The 22,201-nt window shown below is 42.7% G+C and overlaps 1 protein-coding gene across 4 annotated transcripts in view; it reads left to right on the top strand.

The window, feature by feature from the left end:
- Nucleotides 1–2,519: 2,519 nt before the first annotated feature.
- Nucleotides 2,520–22,201, top strand: part of nbeal1 (neurobeachin-like 1) — a 43,053-nt gene continuing 23,371 nt past the window's right edge. For 2 of the 4 annotated variants that reach the window (XM_033615514.2, XM_033615513.2), the window contains exons 1-10: nucleotides 2,693–2,889; nucleotides 11,635–11,726; nucleotides 14,260–14,421; nucleotides 14,644–14,725; nucleotides 15,006–15,133; nucleotides 15,241–15,323; nucleotides 16,799–16,884; nucleotides 17,108–17,492; nucleotides 17,705–17,811; nucleotides 19,422–19,508. In XM_033615514.2, the coding sequence (XP_033471405.2) occupies nucleotides 2,839–2,889; nucleotides 11,635–11,726; nucleotides 14,260–14,421; nucleotides 14,644–14,725; nucleotides 15,006–15,133; nucleotides 15,241–15,323; nucleotides 16,799–16,884; nucleotides 17,108–17,492; nucleotides 17,705–17,811; nucleotides 19,422–19,508 (1,263 nt within the window). In that variant the 5' untranslated portion in view covers nucleotides 2,693–2,838. Of the gene's footprint in view, nucleotides 2,890–11,634; nucleotides 11,727–14,259; nucleotides 14,422–14,643; nucleotides 14,726–15,005; nucleotides 15,134–15,240; nucleotides 15,324–16,798; nucleotides 16,885–17,107; nucleotides 17,493–17,704; nucleotides 17,812–19,421; nucleotides 19,509–22,201 lie in introns of all 4 variants that reach the window. The other 2 variants (XM_033615516.2, XM_033615515.2) reach the window with 1 other exon arrangement.

Here is a 22,201-nt window from a genome sequence, read left to right as displayed (position 1 = left end):
CCACTCCTGGTATTGCAGTAAAAAAAAAGGCCCTGCGGACCAAAAGGTGTTTTCCCCATAGGCCCCCATTGTAAAAGAGACTGTTGACAGGACACCTAGAACTGCAAACAAGGTCAATTACTAATCTTTCTATTCTGAATGTTTCGACATTATGGCTTTATAATAGTAAAACTTTCCAGGATTTGAGAAAAATGCCTTACAATGATCATGTTTACATGGACATGAGTAACCTGTTTATTATCAGGTTTTCAGAGTATCCTGTTTATGTGTTTGAGCGTGTACACTCGATATTCAGTTGATGAGAAACCCAAATATGCTAGCTGGAGTACTCTGAAATAAACTGGTACGTATACAGGAATATGAATAACCTGATCTCTCCATGCTCATGTAAACATCATATTACAAATGTGATCACAACCTGGATACACCTCATTAACAGGTTATTCATGTCCATGTAATCGGACTCAGTGTAAAATTGGGAACTCGCAGATGTGGCCAGCAGGAGAATTTTTTTAGATAATAATGAGAGTATAACTTAATAATTATAATGAAAATGCAAAAAAAATGCATTTCAAAAGTGCAGTATTTCAGCCAGTTTTACCAAACCTGCAACAAAGCAATGCAAATTATATAGCCTACAAAGTAGTAATAAAATCATCCTTTGCTTGGGCGTACACGAGTATTTCCATCCCGGTATAATAAACAGATAATTAACCAAAAGGGACCAGTGCAGCTCTGTTTTCTGAGTTAATGGTCTCTAGAGGAAAGACAACACTGACTGCTCCGTGCTGCAGGTCTTCAACGACCTTTTTCCTCCTACATTAGCAGTTGTCTTCTGCTGCACTAGATGGCAACACAACACCAGAACAAACTGATGGAGCTCTGCAACCAGCCAAGCCCAGCCCTTAGCAACCACGGAGCTCCACATCGACAACGTAAAGTGGATAAAGTGTCGCAAACACACCCATTGTTATGATAAATATTAAAAGCTATGTCTTCCACAGTTCTTCTCCCTCCTTCATAACGAGTTGGATACGATATAAAAGAAACACGTATCATGTATTGAAACTACAGTTTAATCCGGAATATGTTCACTTGGTTGGCAGTATGTTTTGTGCCAGTTGCTGCAGTGTATCCGGTTCCCCTACCAAATTATAGGTTCCAGTTAAATCTTAAATATTTCGCGTGTTGTAATTTAACAATCATATACACATTTTTTCTTGGAAAAGGGAAAATATATTTCGTCAGAAACATTACATTGTTGTGGCACATGAGTAAAGCAGTGAAATACCAAAATGTGGCATCATTTTATTGTCAAATTGTCAGCATTGTTTTCAGAGAAAAAAGACATGCATGTCATTTGAACATATGCCTAAAATGTAACCAGATCATTAAATAAAATGCATTAATTTACATTTTGAACATGTTATATTTAAATTAATCAAACTTGACTTCTGTAATGGACAGAGATAATGAGACAGAAAGAGATAATGACATATATATAGACTATATGTACAGGCTATACAGTATACATATACAATTTGAAAATGTCGTGGTGCAAACTCCCCACGCTTTGAATCAACTTTCACTGCATTTCTGACTTATGTGGCTTTTTGAGTGGGGCTTGAAGCGAGTGATTGTCACTTGCAATTGGACATCAGACATGTGCCACTATGTGTTTTCTCAAAAATATCTTCAGGCACAATATATTACTTTGTAATGATATACCAGCTTTTTGGTGTATTGCAACTTTGTAGAGAGAGTTGTAAAAAAAAAAAAAAATCAAACATAATTTCTGTCATTGCTGTATTTGTGCAATAAATGTGGAGTTTTCAGTGTTGTGCTGTCAGAATGGGCTCTTATTTTGAAATAAATCCAATTGACCGGAAGTTGCTGTCGGTTGTGCTCGCGGTGTCTTTGTCGGCAACTTGACACGTTTACAACAACTCCGGAGACGGCGTCAGTGACAGTTGGTCTTTTCGCTACACAGGTGAGTGGTCTTCTGTTTCTCGACGGTTTTATTAGATATCACCAGGTAATAATATTCATATTGTTGTTAAAATGAGACGTCTGTAGCCGGCAGTGTTGGCAGGACAAGGCGTTTCTGTCACATGAGGAGGAGGAGGAGAAAGGGAGGCTAAAAAATAGAAATAGGCTTTTTTGACAGCTAGCTTGAAGCTAGCTTGGTCAGGTAAGGTCGACTGATAGAGTAATGCTAGCCGAGTGTAACCGAGGGCGTTGTACAGCTGTCACGAGACGAGCCAGTCTGGTTGTAGCTTCTCTGTAGCGCACACAACAGAAACAGACACTATTAATGGTGTATGTTTTGTCGTGCAGTTAAAGCACCATCGCCTCAGTGTGTCTGCGCTGGTAGCCAGCAGGGCAGCTCAAAGTGCACAACGTTTCTGGAGGTATTTTGTTGCTGCTAGCAGTGAATACTTCCCCCAGTCGTGTGACCGTGACAAAACAATCGCCTCCATGATACATAATTGTGTATGTTGTTGTCATTGATAGCGCAGGCACAGCTGGGAAAACCCTCCGGCGCTCCGAGAAGAGCAGAAGAAGTGCAAGTACAGGCCCAGCTGCGCTGAGTGCTCTCAGGGGCTGCATAGCCCTCCTCTGCCATGGAATAATTCTTGGAAAGTTTCTGCCACAGCACGTCCATCATCCATTCTTCCATCTTTAAAGGGAGTGTTACACCTTGCCAGAGTTGGACAGTCGTGATGTTGAGTGTTGAAGGCCAAAAGCAGAGGTTTAGCTCATGACTGAAAACCATGGAGCAGCCAGGGAAGTGACCTCAGTGGACACTACAGCCTGAGGGTGCCACTCTTTGGCACCATGGCATCCAAGGAGAGACTATACGAGGTCTGGATGCTCTACTGCACTAAGGTAAGGTGGATTCATGTGCACACACACTCCCACTGTGGCTGTTTTGTCTTTTGTGAATGTTGCTATGTGAAGTAATGGACAGTATGATGACATTTCCTCCCTTGTGAAGAGGTTATGCTTCTTTGGTATTAATATTTTGAAAGCCTTGTGTTTCTAGTCAGAGCATAAGCGAGCATATCAGCAGTAGCAGCCTGTAAGGCAAATCAGTGTGGGATTTCAGAGCTTGTGCTAACAGGCATTTTAAACCAAAGCTACTGAGCACAATTGTTTTGTGGCAATGTTTGCCATCTTTTTATATCATGCATTACACTTTCAGGATGCAAAAGCCTCTGAAACAGCTTATAAAACATTATAGGACTCTAAAATGTTCCAGTTAAACCCAGACTCATAAAATTGCCTGCAGATCCTCAAGGATTTTTTGATTGGGGACAAATTAGGTTTATAAATGAATAATTGATTCACAGTTAACAAATGTAAATGAATGTTATACAACACTAGCAGAGATGCTATGTGGTCTTCTCACGCTGTGAAATCAGTTAATGTGAGGAAGGGCTCATTATGTGGTGAGCACTGCTGCAGTGTACATTGCAGTGCTTGTCGGATACTGCTTTGTTTTTAAAGTGGAGATGAATGAATGACACTGGAGTAGAGACAGCACCCCTTGAGTCAGCTGTTGGCTAGATTTAACTCACTTGGCGATAAAGCATGCGCCCGTCCTGGTGTCCAATCAAAACAACCTGCCTGAGCCGCTCCTCACGTGAGCCTGGCTGCAGTCACACACTTTCTCCCCACCGTAATCCCTCACAATAAAACACATACAGTACACAACCCTCTCTGGAGTATTTACCCCAGAAAAGCAAAGTTGTGTTCTGCAAGTTTAGGATATGACATCGAATAATCCTCACCCTGTGAAGCAAAGCATGCGAGCTTGAATGCTGACACAAATAGAATATTTAATGCCTGTTGTGTGGGTGTTCAGGGTGCATAACAGAAGCATTCAGACACACTGCTGCCCGCACACACACTCAAACACACACTTGTCACAATCACTTGTGAAAATGCCAGCAATTGCTGCAAGCATACACATTGCATTTGCTCTAGCAGGGGTGTGTATTTGCATTGACTAAGCATTACACTGCGAGGAAGGATCATTTCATCTCATCCTGGCCATGAGCCAAGGGTCCACCAGCCGGGCCAATATTCCTCTCTGCGTGAGGCGATGGAGACGCTGAGAGAGAGAAGTATTTAAATATATATATGTAGCAGCCTGCCTCTCTCCCCGAGCAGCTGAAATGTCAGGTATGGCTGGCGGGGTGTCTCAGCACTATATATGAGTGTGTATGTGAGGGTTGCCAGGATATGTTGGCTGCAAGGAGAACCTGCAGTCATGTGGCCTAAATCAGATGAGGAATGTTTGTGTGAAAGCTCTGCGACCCCCTGTGTCCCACTAAATGGTATATTGTTTCAAAACCAACCTCGGTCCTTCCTCCCATAGTCACACTACATGCGTATGAATGATTGATGATCAGATATAGACATCTTCAGTCCAAAAAGTACCTCCTTGATGGCTATCTAAGCATAAAAACAGAATAAAGTACAAGCAATAGCTATTTAAAGTGCATAAAATAGTTCAGTCAGATGACTTGGAAGGTGTTTGTTTTATTCTTTGCTCGCCATCTGCCTGTGTAATGGTTGACAAAGCAGTGGGGGACATCACTGCCCTTCGTGTTAGAGGTTAACGTTTGCACTGCTCTCTGAGGAAGTCAGTCAGATGTTGACAGTAGAAGCTTGTACAATAGGTCACGTTAGGAGAACCAGCTCATCCCGCTCTGTCTGTTCTCATGTTATTATCATTCACCTGATTATCACCCAGCACCTGGTGCTGAAAGTGGAAGGGGTGGGGTTTGTGCTCAAACAGATGTGGGACGCTGAAATTAATGTCTTAAAGTTTTGACATATGACATTGTAATAATAATTTCAGAGTCGAGCCAGCAGTGGCAGCTGTTCCCATATTGATGATGAGGTCAGAAATTGTTGGGTGAGCAGCTGTGGCATCAAAGTCACCGTTGAGGAGTGTGTAGGAGTTGGTGTGGCTGGTGCTGCAGTGGGATTGCATGAGAAGTAACCGTCAGTGCAACCCAGTGATGTTGTTAAGTTCTTATTTGAAGTTTCCAAGACTGATTGATCCTGGTTACGGTCTCTGTTCTTAACCACACCGTTGAGCACTTATGTTAGTTTTCTATTTGACCTTCAATGAAAAGGCCGGTGTTACTCTGTAATCTATCCTTCAGTGTTTTCTGACTTCCCCACTCTGTCAGTAGCAGTGCTTTTATAAATCACAAGTTTTATCACGATGTAATATATCGATTCTTTCGACAATGATATGATATTTGCTGTTATGACAATGTCTGCCACGACACAATTTAGATTTGTTCCAATACAGGGGCCTGTGGTCGATACAAGACAATATCAGTCAATATCCTCATTGTCTTTTTCTTGGCTGCTTGCCATTATCTGAATGGTGCTAGGCTGCTGGCACTGTTTAAATGTTTAGCAGGAGCTGTGCTTGGATTGAAATGGTGACACAGACGTAACATGGGAATTTCAAAATCAAGGTGTATCTAAAAGATGACGATATATATCGATATTTTTACTTTGCATAGATGATATTGGGGATGATAATTGAATCGATATATTAATCGAGAGTGATGTATCGTGGCTTTTATGTAAAGAAAGTCTTAGTAATCATTTCCTAAAGCAGCGTGGCACTGTAGTTTTTAGCAAACGTTAGTCTACTGAGTAAAAAGCTGATCTTTCAAATGTGTGGTAATGCTCAAAATTGTTCGCTGAGGCTGATAAAGGTTTATTTACACCACCTTTTATTATACAGCTAGCCTGTCATTTTCATAATTTAAGAAACACACTAAATCTTGATCATTGCATTTTTTAATATACCTGTATTTTTATGGTAAATTGGTATTGAAAGATAGACACATCCCACTTACAATTTGGATTGATAGATGCCAGAAATGAAACAGTATAAACTATCATATCATGATCGTAGTTACCAGAATGATCACTGTTATAATGTTAGTGTTGAAATTCGCTGAAAATGTTCAAAAAGAATTGATACACACACTGAAATCACTTGACCAAGTTTTGAAATCCACAAATAAAATTAGGAGCACTATGTACTTTTTGTTTGCATAAGCATTAAACAAATAACACAGCTAGTACTTTATGTTAACCTTATCAGAAGTGAATTACCGTTAAAGACTTTAAGATGCTTGCTCGAGTGTGTGTTGACGAGGACAAGGGGCCAGTAGCATCACTGGGTTTGCCTGCTGCTCGGCCACAGTGTAAACAAGGGAAGAGCTAAACAAATCCATGTTGCATGCTGCGCCTGCGTTTGGGTGACTGTTGCTCACTTTGGTTGATGCTGGACAGTTTTTTCAAAGCACAGTGATCAAACAAGATTTACATGATGATTTATCATTTAATTTTTTTTTTTTTTTTTGAAAATATGTTGTTATACCCCCGAGAAGCAATAGAGACCCCTGCAGGCTTCTACACACACAGCACTTTAAGGGGATATAAATAGGGCAGGTGAGGATTCTGTGTATTAGTGGATGTCTTAAGCAATCAGAAATTTTATAATGTATGAATTTTAGCAATGATTATGAGAATCTGCGGTGGTTGCGAGGCCCGACTCCAGCTTGCTTCTCGAGTTGTAGAGGGCTGAGAGGTCACAGATGACAGCTAAGACCATTACGTAACCAGCGATCCTCTTAGCTGCCTGTCATTGGTCTGTGCCAGAGTGTTGTCCCCAAGCGCACGGAACCGCTGGTTGCTACTGGTGTACAGTGACAACAACACAGCAGCGCTGCAGTGGTGCTCCTCTTACACCAGTATATTAACAAGAAGGGCTTGTCAGAAGAAGTGGAGGGTTTAGCAGACTTCTGAATAGTGCCAGTGACTCTCTGAAAAAAAGAAAAGCCCTTTTTAATTCCCAACCGCAGGGAACATGCCTCAACAGCCAGGGGCATCATTTCACCCTTCAGTGGCTTTAAAGCTGAGTCCAGTATCTTAATTCTAGAGCAGAAATCCTCACTCCCTTTTAATTGTCCACAAGCCAGGGATTTCTGGTTAAGATTCACAGAACCACCATCCTGTCTTATGCCACTCCACCCTACCCTACCCTACCCTGCCTGGTGAGTCGCTTTTTGACTGGAATAGAAGAAAACGACAGTAATTTGCATAAGCCTCTGCATTTATGAGACTAGTGAGAGGATTGGAGGACGAGAGGTGAAAAGGGAAGAGAGAAACGAGGAGGGAAATGAACAGTCGGGCTAGAGACGACGGAGGAGGAGAAAGTGCCGCGGTTTCACATATTTGCTCAAGTAGATTACTCAGGTCTTTTTCTCGGCTTTGCTGCTTGTTTGCTTGTTACGGTCTAATCTCTGTTGTCACACACACACACACACACACACACACAATGCCAAACAGAGACACACAAGCCCACACAGTCAGGCTTTGGTTTATGTGCTGGTATGCAAAGTTTGTGCCTTCAGGCTAGCTTTCTTTCTCACTGCCGCTTATTTCATTCTGTCTTGCTTCTCATTTTCCTCTGTACTATGAATATCTCTGGAATAACACTGATGTCACAGACTTGGGTATCAGACACGCCTCGTGTGGTTTAACCCCTCCCACTTGTCTCTTTAAATACACCCTGGACGGTGACGTCATGGCCAGAGGAGCTGTCACTGACTGATGGGCAGTGATGCTGGGCTGTGATGGTGCAGAAACAGAATGACCACAGCCGTCTTTAAAACATACGGGGAGGGGACCTTTAAACATTGTGGTTTACGTGACTCTGTGCCACTTCCACCAAACCAGGTCACTTACAGCCACCTCCAAACTAAGCAAGCAGCCACCCGTTTAGCTGGCTGACCGCGCCTGTCTGGTGGGGCAGAGCGCTTGCAGAGACTATGTTGCTGCACTGAATAAGAGCAAACTGATAATACGTCAGAGTAATCTAATCACTGACAAACATGTTAAGTGCATTTCCTTTGCTGTAAATCATTTGCAAGTCAGATTTTTTAAAGGAAATATTCCAATTTCTGCAAGCTTAGTCGATCAGTCAACGGAAAGAAAATGAATCACCACCAATATTGTCACCCAACTCATTATTATCTGTTATTATTAGTTTCTTTATGCAGGTAACGTGTCATGATATGATACCACATAGCAGAGCCTGATCTGCCATTGCGAGTCAACACACATCTCTTGTTTCATGTCAACTGGGATCTCAATTTTGCAAATGAAGTGCATTGATCTGTGTCGCCAGTGACCTTGTTAGCTTTACAAAGGTCAACAACAGATCATTAGAAATGTGATGAAGTAGCTTGGCAAAGGGCCTAATATGATGATGGATATACAACGGAGAAGCATGCGACCCCCTTATGGGAATTGTTTTCATACACATTGAGATACAAGATGGTTGTTAGAGTTGGGACAAGGTGACTTTTGTTGAGGTAGGATTCCAATTTGATCATTATGTGTGTGTCAGTGATGAAGGCTATGGATAAACAGAGCCATGCAGAACAGGGTGTGTCCCTGCCTGCCACAGTCCAAACCCTCAATGGGCATCTGTACTCCCAAGCTGCTGCCTAAAAGAGGACATTCTTTCAGTCACACACACACAGTCATTCAGTCACCGCTACGAGCAAGCTCAGTCACTTGAGAGTGAAGCTGCTGGCATAAATCGTCATCTTCAAAATTTCTGGCAGTTGCAGTCAAATGCATGTACAGACAATACAGTATTTTTTGCTTAAGTTTAAACAGAGCAGCTTCACCAGAAGGCACAAATAAATGAGTTCTTCTCAGTCATGCAGTGAATATAACAGGAAAAACACAGGCGACATGCCATGTTCTCCCAGCAGAACATATTATTCACACGTGGCTGTTGCTGTTCAGATGTCTCTCTCCCTCTCCCTCTCTCTCTCTCTCTCTCTCTCTCACACACACACACACACACACACACACGCACACACAGAGGCCAGCATCGCAGGATTGTTCAGATGACTTCATAGGAATTGCAGAGAGCTGGCTTCCTGCTTCGTTCTGGCTGATTCCCACTCTGACACGCAGACAGAAGCAGTCAGCCTTTCAGCCCCTCTCCCATTATTTAGCCAGATGGCACTGCTATGCTGAGAAAACCCTGTTTTTTCCAGTTGCGTTTTCTCTTCACTTTCAACCTCTAATCTGCAAATTCCTCCCTATTAGAGTTACAGCTTCACGGGATATTGCATAAATTGGTTGGTGAATTGTCTGTGGCCCTGCAAAATGCCCATGTGTCCGTCTTCTTGTTTGTCTGATATTGGCATCATGGGATATTTTGAGGTGTATGAAAGAAAGTGCATTTAAATCTCGTCACAAAAGGCCCACACAATAACACTTTTTTTTCCTTTGTTGCATTGTGTTCTCATTTTCCATCTGTTTCTATGTCTCCCGGGGAAGCTAAATAGGTACATGCTAGTTATCTTCCCCTCAGGGTGGATGTTCTGTTTCAAAGTTGATTGCTCCTTACGATGAGTGACAAACGTAGGCCGTAAATCTCAATAACTTTGACAAAGGATGTGGAACATGGAGAGATGTGTAATGGTGCTTCAAAATCTATGTAGTCCCTGATGGCTTGAATATTGAAAATAGTGTTGATCTAGTGGTCGCACACTTTGGTCCACCATATTTAATGGATTGCTGTGAACATGACACTCATGTTTCGCCAGAGGGTGAATCCTAATGGACTTGACAAATGCTTGTCTTTTCATCAAGCTCCATCAACAGGTCAAAGTTTACCGTCAAACACAGAATTCCTTTCCAAACCTGTGCTGGATAACTACACAACTACATGCACATTATACTGTCTGGTGTTGTGGTAATCTGCCCCCGTCACCTCTTCAGCCCTCCTTGACCTAGATTGCTCGCTCACACCCTCCAGATGGCTCGAAGTCTCTATGACAGGAGCTGCTGGGGGGTTATGAGCAAGTTAATACTCCTGTGTGATGAATTAATAATGCTTTCCAAACTGTACTGGACCACGTAAGCATGTGGTGTGACACCTCCACCTCTGCTGCAGTTGTATTTGCTTCAGAACATGTAGCTGGTATTTTATAATGCAGGAACGTTATGATACCCCTTTGTCTCTCAAAGCCCCTGTGTGTAGAATTATTACGGGGTTATAGCGTCTTTCAGCTTGTCCTGATCATGAAGTTGCAGGAAAAACAAGACAGTGAGTGCAGTAGGGCTTGGCGATATGGAGACGATCAGATATGACAATATTTTTTACTAAATACCTCTATGTAGATAATGTTACGATATTGTAGTGTTGACGATTGGTGCTGAAGATGAGATTTTTGATAGATAATCATCAGTAATTTGGATATAATGACGAGTAGGTAAAGGCAAATACTAGAGCGGTCTGTAAAGTCCAGAATATGACATTGCTTTACTGTAATTCAGCCTTTTAAACCATGAAAAGACAACACTTACAAGATTACAATATCCAGAATCTAAAATGATATGGAGTCTCAAACTACAGTAGATGTAATCCATATATTGCCCAGCCCTATCTCTCAGTTTGACTCTTAAAGCCCCTGTGTGTGGAACTATTATGGGGTTATAGCCTATTTCAGCTTATTTTGACTGTCCTGTGAAATGAAAAAACAATGGTCATCAAGCCCAGGTCTCAAAAACCAAGTCAGTATTCAAACTTCCCTTCAGAACAATAAGAATCCAACTTCTTGCGTGGTCTTTTTCTGTTTCGACATTGCTTTCTTCACCTTTACCCATGACTCATGAAACTGTAAACGTGTATTTACTGGCATACCTTGTGTTCACAAGTGTGAAGTGGCTCCTTTCTGTGTTTACTGTAAGTTATTGTAAAAAATGATGGACACTTTTCCATTTGTGTTATTTATTGAGATATATATAAGAGCTGAGTCTCCCAGGAGTAATAACTAACAGGTAATGAACATCACAAGTTTTTTTGAGTCTAATTGGACACATGTTTTTATGGTCCCTTTATGGTAGTTTTGCAGTTACACCACATGATCCCCTGTGTTTGGTGTCCTGTGTTTGTTCCTGTGGGCTGAGGGGATTTCACACCAGGAACTGTACTGTGACCGAGCAGGCTGAGCCCGGCCAGCCTTCCTCTTTGGCCTCTGTTGCCACCCCATCCTTCTCTGGGCATTGTTCCAGGAATTTAGGAAATGTCGATCAGCCGGCTGCGACAGACTCCCCCTCAGAATGCAGCCAAGCCTGTTTTCCACTCCAACAGGTGCATGTTTTAGCTTCCACGCCCTAAAAAGATAACACACACACACACACACACACACACACCTGAGACATTCCTGCTCTCACGTGCTTGTCATGCTTCGGTAGTGGCTTCATAAATCAGTATACCCTTTATTCAAACATGGTGGTCAGTATACACTACATCTTGTCTCACTTATTTTTTTGGTGCTTCATATAATCAGAAATTTGTATCCTTTTTGTTTTTAAACTTGATTTTGCTGGTTACCAGTTGTTTATGTCTCTTGACCATGACAGCTTCTCTCAGCACAGGCCCCTAACTATATTCTCTCCTTTCTTTTCCCTGCTCTCTCTCTCTCTGGTCTGGTTCTCCCTCCTCCATCTTTATTGCTCTTCATTTGTCTTCTTTCTCTCTATTGTTTCATTTCTCAGAGGGATCCAGACTACTTGAAGTTATGGCTGGAGATTTTCATCAGCTCCTACGAGCGATGCCTGGATGTGGACTTTGAAAAGCCACCTTCAAGGTAATGTGTGGCGAACTGTGATTTTATAATGGAAATGTAATTCCACATTTAATAGTTGTAGTCGGATCGGACACAGTAAATACCTAGTTCTTCATCTTTCTAAAGAGAAGGCAAACATATTTATTCATTCATTTCGTTGAATTCTTGACGCTGGGGGTAGTGGGTGATTTCCATCGTCTTGGTAGCTACCATTCCAAGTCAGTGCCGATTGTTCCTCAGATGCGTAGTTCAAGGTCATTTCTGAGCATCCAGAGTGTCAGTTCTGGATCAGGGGAGTTGTCTCTTCCATAGACCCCAGAGAACCACTGAAATATGAGGGACATTCTCAGTGTGGCTCACAGGTAAAATAAAATGTGGGTTTAACAGGACAGTGCACTATATTAGGTGTATATCCTACACCGGTAGTTCCATACCTTGGTTTCAACCTTTTATCCATTACTTTTAGCTAACTAGTTAAATCCATCTGCTTGCTAACTGGTTGACTAGTTTTCACACACACTCAATTACAACATGCGTTACAGCCGACTCAGTTTGACCTAAATTTATTTTCCTTCTTAACACAAATGTGATATTAAAAATATCCACATGACAGTTTCTACTTTTTATGCCTACCATACTCGACAAGACTTTGAGTTTGAACAGCCTTTAAAAGGCTAAAGTCTGACACCCTCTCTCCTCTCACAGACAATGTGAGTTTTTAGTCACACGCTATAAGATTTTACAAGACTGGGGATCTTGCAGGGTCAGTATTTGTAAGACTACAGCTAGATTTCTTTGACATTTTTTCCCATCCTGCTCTTGGTGAAAAATTTACACCAAACTCCCTTCAAGAAATTTGACATGACTCCTAAAAGCATAACCCTAGAAACACAACATAAAAGGCATCACATGTCGACAACATTCTCGTCAGTTCAGCATCGATGTCATCCATAAAGATAAACTGTATTGGTGAAGAAACTTTACATTTTGGATTTTGTCATCTCAACTTAGCTGCACTATTTTAGTAGACGGAATGAGAAGTTAACCGTTTAGAACATTAAGATTTCTGACTAAAATATGTGCTGAATTAAACATCGCCACTTGTTCACCCCACACTTTCACCAGTTTCTCCTCCTTTACCAAAGCACAAGAAAATGAACACATGTTTAATGTCCTTGCACCTCTCTGGAGCTGCCCTATGTTTCCACCTGGTTTGCTACTACTTGTTTAGCACTAAAGAGAGCACAACTATTGGTTGCTGACAATGGTTACGTCATTGATCCTGCCTATTTACATGAGCCAAGACAAAAAACTTAGGGTGAAATAAAGCATGTTTGATTTTGTCAAAATGTCAAGACAACTCAGATTGAGTTTTATGACCACATAACAATCAAAGATCACAGGAACACGCACTAACTAAGGTAAAACGTCATTTGGTGTAAGGCTGGCATCAGTTGAGTTAGTTGAGTTAATTAGTTGAACTTTTCACGTATGCCCTGGCAACCACAGACGTACCCCCTGGATACACCTGGTCAAGAGTCACTGCCCTACTCCACTCTAATCCTTCACTGTCACCTGCCAGCCTCATTCTGTCAACAACATATCACATACCCAAATTACACAGACCTCCCGATTACATCTAACAGTACACCAACGCAGTTTTCTGCATTAGGTCATCTTGAGTGGGTTCAAAATCTCCTCTTGCATGCGTCATCCACAGCGTGACCACATTCTGTGCAGCCTTCCACAGCACAACCCAAAATAGCCACACCAGATGCTTTTGTGCAGACAGGACACATTTAGTCACAGGTGATGCTCTGATTGGTGTTGACATGTGAACATGTGATGCAGGTTAAGGTGCGAACCTCTCAGCGCTTGAACACACACCTGAAAGCTTGTATTCAGTGTCTGAGAGCTTGCAGGAATAAGTGAAGTTTGTGTATACCTACTTGGTCACATTTTATCACGGAAGGAAGGCCATGTGAAAGGGTGGATTGAGGTGGAGGAATATGTGTGGTTAAATCCCATTTGTTAAGCTTTTCACCTCTCCCTCCCTCTCTGTCTGTCATCTCCTTTTTCTCCTCCTCGCCTGACTCATTTTCTCCTGTCCTCTCCTGACTCCTTTCATCCTCCTCCCTGCGCTGTCTCCTTTCCTTTTGTCGGCTGTCTTCTCTCCATTTTCTTCCCTTCCCTCTCAGTCCCTTCCTCTGCAGCTGCCACATCTGTCCTGCTTTCCCAATGACACTCATTGCATGGGTTTGGCTGTGCTCTCTCTCTCTCTGTCATATGAGCAGTGCTGCACACATGCTGTTCTTCTTAGGAATGAATGCCTGAATGCAGTAGGCATGTGTGTTTGATTGAGTGAATGCAGAACAGGGTCTGCTCCTTGAAGCTGGCCCTTGTGAGAACTGCAGTTATGCCTTCTTGATAAACCTCCATGATAAAAGGCTACACGTGCACTTTGCCAGTTCTGACATTAACCTCCTCAGCCCAACTCTTTACCTCATAGAGATTAATTCTGCTTCTTATGGTTGTGATGCTCCTTTGTCTCCAGGCCAGAGGAGGTTCCCCCAGTGTTGACGCTCCTCCCAGACAACATCCTGCAGGTTTTGCGCCACCAGCTGCTGCAGTGCGTTCAGAAAGCCTCCGATGGCCTGGAGCCTGAGCAGCAAAACCTGGCTCTGCTGCTGCTCAAGTTCCTTATCATCATCTGCAGGTCTGGACAGGAAACATACAGTAACAGTATAGCTACTTTACAGGAGAAAAGAAATGATTATGCCCCATGAATCCTGCATTATTGTGTGCACTAGTGTTGCTTACATTTTTCTTTCTTCATGAAAAAGCCGGTACTGCAAAACAAGCAACTAACGAGCTCATGGTCGACTTGTCCTGTGTGTGTGTTTGTCTGTGTTTGTGCATGGTTGGATGTTTCTGATAGGAATCTGTCCAACGTGGAGGAGATTGGCACTTGCTCTTACATCAATCACATCATCACCATGACAACACTCTATATTCAGCAGGTCTGACTCCTTCCTTTGTTTTTGCTCTGATCTTTCTGTTCAGTAAAACATGGTACCCAGTACAGTGGGAGAGGAAATTTCTAGGTTCTTTATTAAACAGTAGTTGAATGTTTATTGATTTTGGGGAAACATAAATGCAGAAGTGACATTTTGCTTTTTGGCAAACAGAAAAATAAATCTATGGAGGCACATTTTTGAATTATATGTAGGAGAGATTATGTAGAAATAGGCTGAATAACACACGTAATAGCAGATGTGAAGTGGGTCTCTGTGTGTGCAGCTGAAGAGCAAGACCAAAGAGAAGGAGATGGCAGACCAGAGCCAGGCGGAGGAGTTTGTCCGTCATGCGCTGGCTTTCTGTGAGAGCCTCTATGACCCGTACCGCAACTGGAGGCATCGAACCTGCGGGTAACAACATCCTGCAGCTAGCTTGGCATTGCTTTACAACAGTAACAATAAAACTAACATTCATCAGCAATAGAAGTGTTCCTCATCCTTTTTTTTTTTTACCCCAGGGAGCAGCTGGGTACAGTCGAGAGGAGCAGACAGAAGTACAAGGCGGCTCCCCTCACTGTTGAGTTTGTTCCTTTCTTTTACCGTAAGTGTCTTGTTTTTTATTCCCACTGTTTTCCGACGTTCAACACAGTGTTAGCAGCATTCCGGAGGAAATCTTCAAAGAGACCTATTAGCCTTATTTTCAGGTTCATACTTGTATTTTTGGTTTTTACAAGAACATGTTTACATGCTTTAATGTTCAAAACACACCTTATTTTTCTCACACTGTCTCTGCTGGAACACCTGTATTCAGCCTCTGTCTGTCTGAGAAGGCTTTGTTTTAGCACCTGTCTCTTTAAGCCCCTCCCCGAAAAGCCCAGTTTGCTCTGATTGGTCAGCATTTCCAGGTCTCCCATATCAGTGTGTCTGTACTGTCAATGCAGCTGGTGAATGACAGTACGGCTGCATTCACACCAAATTTGGTGTTGTAGTATAAGTGCTATTTCTTTCATTCATTCATATATATATATATATATATATATATATATATATATATATATATATATATATATATATATATATATATATATATATATATATATTTATGTGACAGAACTTTGCATCTCCTGCTTCAATGGCATCTTTGAGTGAGGATGAGGAAGCAATCCTCTACATTACATCATAAAAAACACCCTCCTCTCCTCTCCTCCCGTGTTTCCTCTCCCATCTTTTTCTCTAATTGCTCCCATGCCGTCACTCTCTCCCTCACTGCCTCCTCTTCTTTCCTCTCTGGGTCCAGTTGAATCCACTCTTTGTGTCTGTGTCCTGTTTGCCGGGTGCTGAGATGAGCCGATAGTGAATGGTGTCTGTCAAGCCACTTCAGCTACACTGGTGGCCATTTTGAACAAATACTCCCTTCTGTTCTGTGTATGGCTGCTGTGGTTTGGCACCAAAGATAACACTCAAGGCCCAACCTGACAGACTGTGTATGTGTGTTTGGTATGTAAGTTTGTGGGGAAACTGGAGGAAGATAAAGAAAAAAGTCAGTTCCTTTTTCCATTTACAAAGCTAATTTATTTTCAACTGGACAACACTGTTATTAGTGTTAATCAGTGATAGTAGAATGTTGTTACGTGATTGGGATAAAGAACACAGACATCATGGAGCCAAGATGTCACATTTCTTCTTCCCATTCAGACGTGTTGACAGATGAGTTAATGGATGACTGGGCCCACCATGGACCCCTATGACCCAGAGGTTACTGGCAGGCTTGTCACGTGACTGTGTGGGTTTTTGCACTGTGTGTGCTAACTGAGGTCCTGCCTTATCTGGTATTCAGATATCAGTTAGCTTTCATTTGTGAGTGTTTGTGTGTATGAGAGAGTCAGAAGAGATAAAGGTGTGTCTGCGTGTGCATTCATCAGTGTTCTGGTTATATGAATACAGGAACTTCACCAGACTCGTTTGTGGTTGTGTTGTATTTGCATAGCAGACATCATGCCTACAGAACAAACTAATAAACTGTGTGTGTGTGTGTGTGTGTGTGTGTGTGTGTGTGTGCGTGTGCCCTTGTTCCAGAGTGCTTCCAGGAGAGCGAGCACCTGAAGGAAAGTCTGAAATGCTGCCTGCTGCACCTGTTTGGAGCCATAGTAGCTGGTGATCAGGTAAGCCTCTAGGTGAGCGGTGTGTCACAGAAACCCCTTTTCCACCAAATCTGCTCTGGTTCTTGAGCTGGTTCCATTCAGGATTCCTCTAACCTTGGTGCTATCTAGTAAACCAGTCCGCTTCTCCAAGGTTATGTGTTTCAGTTTCTGTTGCAGTGGGTCTTCTGTACCCCATATAATGCCTAACTCCTGTTGACTAACCTCATCCCTCCCTCTCTGGCAGAGGAACGCTGTGCTTGCCATTTCTCCAGCCACCATGGAGGTGCTGATGCGGGTGCTTGCTGACTGCTCCATGGGCAGCTGCTCTTCAGATGAAGGCGAGGACTGGGACAGTGAGGCCCCAGACCGTAAGGCGTTGCTGACTTTGGGCTGCCTGCGGGAGGTAGTGCAGCGCCTCCTGGCATCAAGCTCTGACCAGCGACAAGTGGAAATCGCCTCCGTGTTAGAAAACTACTTCAAGCTGCTTAACTCTGACCCAGCGGCTGTCGTTGCGTCCCGACAGCAGCAGCAACAGCAGCAGCAACAGCAGCAGCAAGCTAAGGGCCGAGTGCCGACACTGGGCCGACACTGGGAGAGACGATTTGTGGCGCTGCAAGTGAACATGCTAGGTACGGTCTTAAGCAACACTTCTGTGATATTGCATTTATTATTTTGAGCTGTTCTGTTTTTGTTGAATCATGATTTGCATACAGGAAAGTCAACTTAGTGTGACTTATTCCACCTTGTTTTATTTCTGTCTTTGCTCTTTCTGTCTGTGTCTGTCTTTGTTCCCCATCTCTTTGTCTGCTGGTCTCTCTCTATCTCTGTTGCTGTCTCTCAGACACTATCAGGGACATGTTCCTGTGTTCAGACAGGCCAGTTCTACAAGCCATCTTCCTCAATAGTAACTGTTTTGAGCACCTGACACGACTGCTGCAGAACAGCAAGGTAACAGCACAGGTCTTTCTATCTAAATATAATTTGGAGACACACCTCAGTCATGAGTGTGAGTGGCTGGATCTGGTGTCTGATAATTCTGAGCCAGTGTTTCTTGCTCAGATCTGTGTCATTATTCCAAACTGTTTAGTAGCACTTGATCATATCTTGCATCTGATACAAGATCCGGAGGCTGTTTAAAGTTGTAATCTAATATCAATATGACGTCCCCTGCTACACCATTTTTGCCCCACCACTCTATTGTAACAATGCACACTTTATGCACTATAAACTTAAAAAGTGTACAGTACTTTCCAATACTGAAGCTCTTAAAGATCATTTTACCTAAGCAGTGCTGTGTCTTGGACTGGTTATTTATACCTCTTGTGAATCAGTTTCTGGAGTGCTGGGGTTGCATTCACAAAGGATCTTAACACTTGGTAATGAAGAGCTATTCACAAAGCTGCTGAGAGACACATTCAGGAACGAAAAGAGAACTTCTTAGCTAAGAGAAGGGACAGTGTTGACCCGGTTGCAATGCATGACATCATGTTTCTTGAATTAATTTTCTCAGTGATGAGTTGACAGTTGACTGGTCTGTGTCAGTGAATTTGGATACATACATACATACATACATACATAGATGTAACTGTAACTGTCTAATGTTATTCCTAAAAGGATCTCTTCAGATGGGATGCAAGGGGTCTCAACCTTGCAGATATGTTTAACACAAAGCTGTAGTGCGGGACACTTCCGTCATGCATGAAAGGGAGCACGGACGTAGCGACATAAACCAGTGGCATTTAAGTTACACTGTTTCTTCATCGCCCCAGAAGTGAAAGGCTTTTGCTGCTGCATTTCTTTTTGTGTTTCTGTTTCGTCACTTGCACAAAGCTGTGCCTGCACCTGCACGGGTAGTCGGCGCGGTTCAGTAACCGTCTAAGGTGTATACATGCAACAGTATCCCGTTTTTTCTTTGTTGTGGTTTCTCATGAACAGGATTTAGTGTTTATATGCTGAAACACATAAATGGGATTTTCCAAAAACCTGATCATAAATGGGTTGTTCATGTCTATGTAAATGCACTCATAAATTTCATGCATGCATCATACATACACATTCGAATATTGTATTGTAGTGTACTGTCTGGTTTGCCTTTAACTTCTCTCAGACTTAGGAGCTACTTTTAGAGCTGAGATGCTTTGTGAATTACACCCCCATGTCCTAAATTTAGGACTGCTCCACTCCTTATTTTTAGGTGTTTTTAAAGGAGCTACTTGTAGCCTCAGGGTGTTTTGTGAACAAAACCTCAGGTATTTAAAATGTGATTTGAATACATTACTTGTTATTGTTTAGTACTTTATAAAGTTTCAGTGTGAGGAAGAGCATTTTGCCCACCTTGCATGTTTACCTCCCACAGCAAGGCTGGATCACCAACACGCCTCCACACAGTGACCCCTGCTGAGGGTCATGGCTTTTAACCTCTCACCCTCTCCTCCACTTACAACATATCTCCCTCTCCCTCCCCCTGCACCGTCCTCTGACTCTCCCTTGTCTCCATTTTCTCTTTCTATCGACCTCCCCACACGCTATGTTGACATGTTGCCTGTTGTGTGTGTCAGCTGGTTAATGCTAGGTGCACGGCGGCAGACAAGGACCAGAAAGATATAACCAACAACAGGTTACTGACAGGAGAGAGGGACACTCAGGTACCGCCGAGAAAGCCCCACCTAATCCTAACCAATCCCCAAACCATCCACCTACCTGCCCCTTACCCTCACCTGCTGCCAAGTCCCACCCACTTTCACCTCACCAGAGCCACGTGGCCACTCCACAGCAAGACACGTTCATGATTACTCACTGAGTCATTAGACTGTCAGGGTGCTGGCTGGCAACACACTGTTGGTTGTGCAAGCATCATTTATTTAATAATGGTTTCACCACCGTGTTAGCGGTTTTTAAGGTTTTCACTTTAATGCTGTGTTACCTGTTAAACCAGTTATGACAGCCTGTTTTATTTGTGGCCTAGTAAAGATTATAGCAGACCAGAGATCAGTCTCATAAGATGACAGAGGCTTCAAATAGGGATTGAGTTGACTGAGATAGTATATTCAGGGCCAATGTCCATACTGTGTGTTGGTATGTGTTATACTCCTTTACACCTCGAAAATGCTAGTTGGTGGTGGTTGAGATTGTAAAGTGCTGTAAAGGTTAATTAATTCAACTATGACATATAAAACACATAAAAAACATGGCTTAACAGCTGCAACATTCAACAAAAGTGCAGAATTGGGCTCCATTGTAAGTCAGAAGGTTCACAGATAAAACATTTTCCCCACAATTACAACATGCTAACATTAATAGCATCAGCCTATCACGTTTTATTTTGCATAAATAAGCCTAGTAGTGAGCAGAGTCTTTCTAACAGTGAAGAACATGATTCTGACTTAAATGAACGGGTCAATCATGGGTTAAATGTGCATCAGCAAGCCCGCATTACATACGTCCGGTGTATGATATGTCCGTCTTGTTAGTGATCAACTGTGTTTTAGAAACTATGAACTTGTCACATCGATAACCCACATCCAGGCGCTATCTCACCCCCTGTTTTCTCCTCGCAACTCTCGCACTCAAGCTGAAGTTTCATGACATTGTTAGACAGGTGGTGGAATATTGTGGCCAACAATCAGCCAGTTGATACTTCGTCCCAACCCTGGAATCGGACCTGTGACATTGCGGTTATGTTTGCATTTACTTTTATCACAAAGATATTTTTCAGGCATGCACCTGAATTTATAAAACCAGAAAAGCTGTGGTCAGGTAGATTATTTATTTCAGCGTCCATCCACGGACTGTTGTTCTCCATGTTGTCCTCTGTAGTGCTCTGCGAGAAGAGCGACCGGACTGAGACGCATCTGTAGAAATCCAATTGGAATCGCATTTCAAACCACCTTTAAATGTTGTTTGGTTCAATTTGCAAAAATCACAACCCCTATGTGTTGTTTTTGTTTGTTTGTTTGCTGTCTAGACTTTTTGAAATTAATCTGAATGCAGTCTGGATATGCTAAAAAACAGATCTGGGCTGACCTTCTGAAGAAGATGATGCGTCCGTGCCCTGTCTTTTGAATGGTGTAGTGTCAACTTTCAGTCAGCACTCTTTACTGAATCATCTCGTGCACAGAAAGGTCACTTGTTCCCCTTAGAGTATACCAGCTTTCATTCTACTCTTTGTACTTTTTCTACTCACAGAGCCACCTTTATAAGGTATAATCCCTCCATTGATCTGGATAATGTGAATACAGGTGGACAAACCAGCATGAGGACACACACACACCAGTGTGTCTTTGTTGCTGTGCAGCTGTAACCTAATGCAGTGGCCGATGCTTCAGCCTGTTTGGCTGGTTTCTAGACATCAAGCTTTGATTGCTTTCAAGGTCACATGGAGAACGCCAGCTTAATAGGTCAAAGCAGCTTTTTAGTTCATTTACAGCAGAGAAATTAAAAAGCAATGCAGGTGTAGTGAAAAAACAAACATAAAATTTGAAATTCCACAACCAGAATTAGCCGAAGGTGCTAAATGGATTAGCAACGCACCTTCCCCTCTTGCTATGGAGTGACCACTTTGCCTCTTTCACAGCTATGTCATTTAATTTACTCTGTTGCCATTTTCGGTTTCCTCACGCCTCCCCAGTCCTCCTCACACCCACCCCCCCCCTTTCCACATTGTCCTGGTTTTCTGCAGTTTACTATGGGCTCTGCTGGAATGCTATCACATATGCCTGGTGTGTGTTCTCAAAGAGTTCAGTGGTTTGAGGTGATCTGGACTCGGTGACAATGAAGTGATTTTTGCCACAGTCCCTCTCCAGCTGGTCCGAGACTCAACCAGTCTACACTTTTATTCTAACGGAGTAACGGGTTCAGTGACCCAGGAACATGAGCAGGACGGAGCTGGATGGAGATGTGTTTTTATTCATGGTTTGTCTTGTGTTTTATGGGTTGCATGCTTTTTGTGAATGTGTGAGGAAAAAGAGTGAGGTACTTCTGGCTGTCTCTGTGTGGAGGTGGGTGTTTTTGTTTTTTGACTGAGCCCTGAGAGCTTCCTGCTCCAGTCAGATCTTCATGTTATTAAAAGGACTGCTTCTTTTTTACCTGGAGCAGAAAGACAACACTTTCCTTATCTGCACTGTAACATCTGCAGTACAAGCTTTGATGCCAGCCCCTACTGCAGTGATACACAGGGTTCTAAACAACGTGATTTCACTCACACGCGTACACTAACTGAATCAAACTCCAGGGCATCTACTTAAGTCTCCCTTTTATTCCTCCAAGTGAGATGCATGTTGTATTCAGTATCTTAAACGAGTTGATCATTATCATTTTAGCACTACAAGCCTTATTTTTG

The sequence above is a fragment of the Epinephelus lanceolatus genome, chromosome 24 (assembly GCF_041903045.1).
Source record: "Epinephelus lanceolatus isolate andai-2023 chromosome 24, ASM4190304v1, whole genome shotgun sequence".
NCBI classification, from domain to species: Eukaryota; Metazoa; Chordata; class Actinopteri; order Perciformes; family Serranidae; genus Epinephelus; species Epinephelus lanceolatus.
Note: the sequence above shows the minus strand (reverse complement) of the source record. Positions and strands in the feature narration are given on the sequence as shown.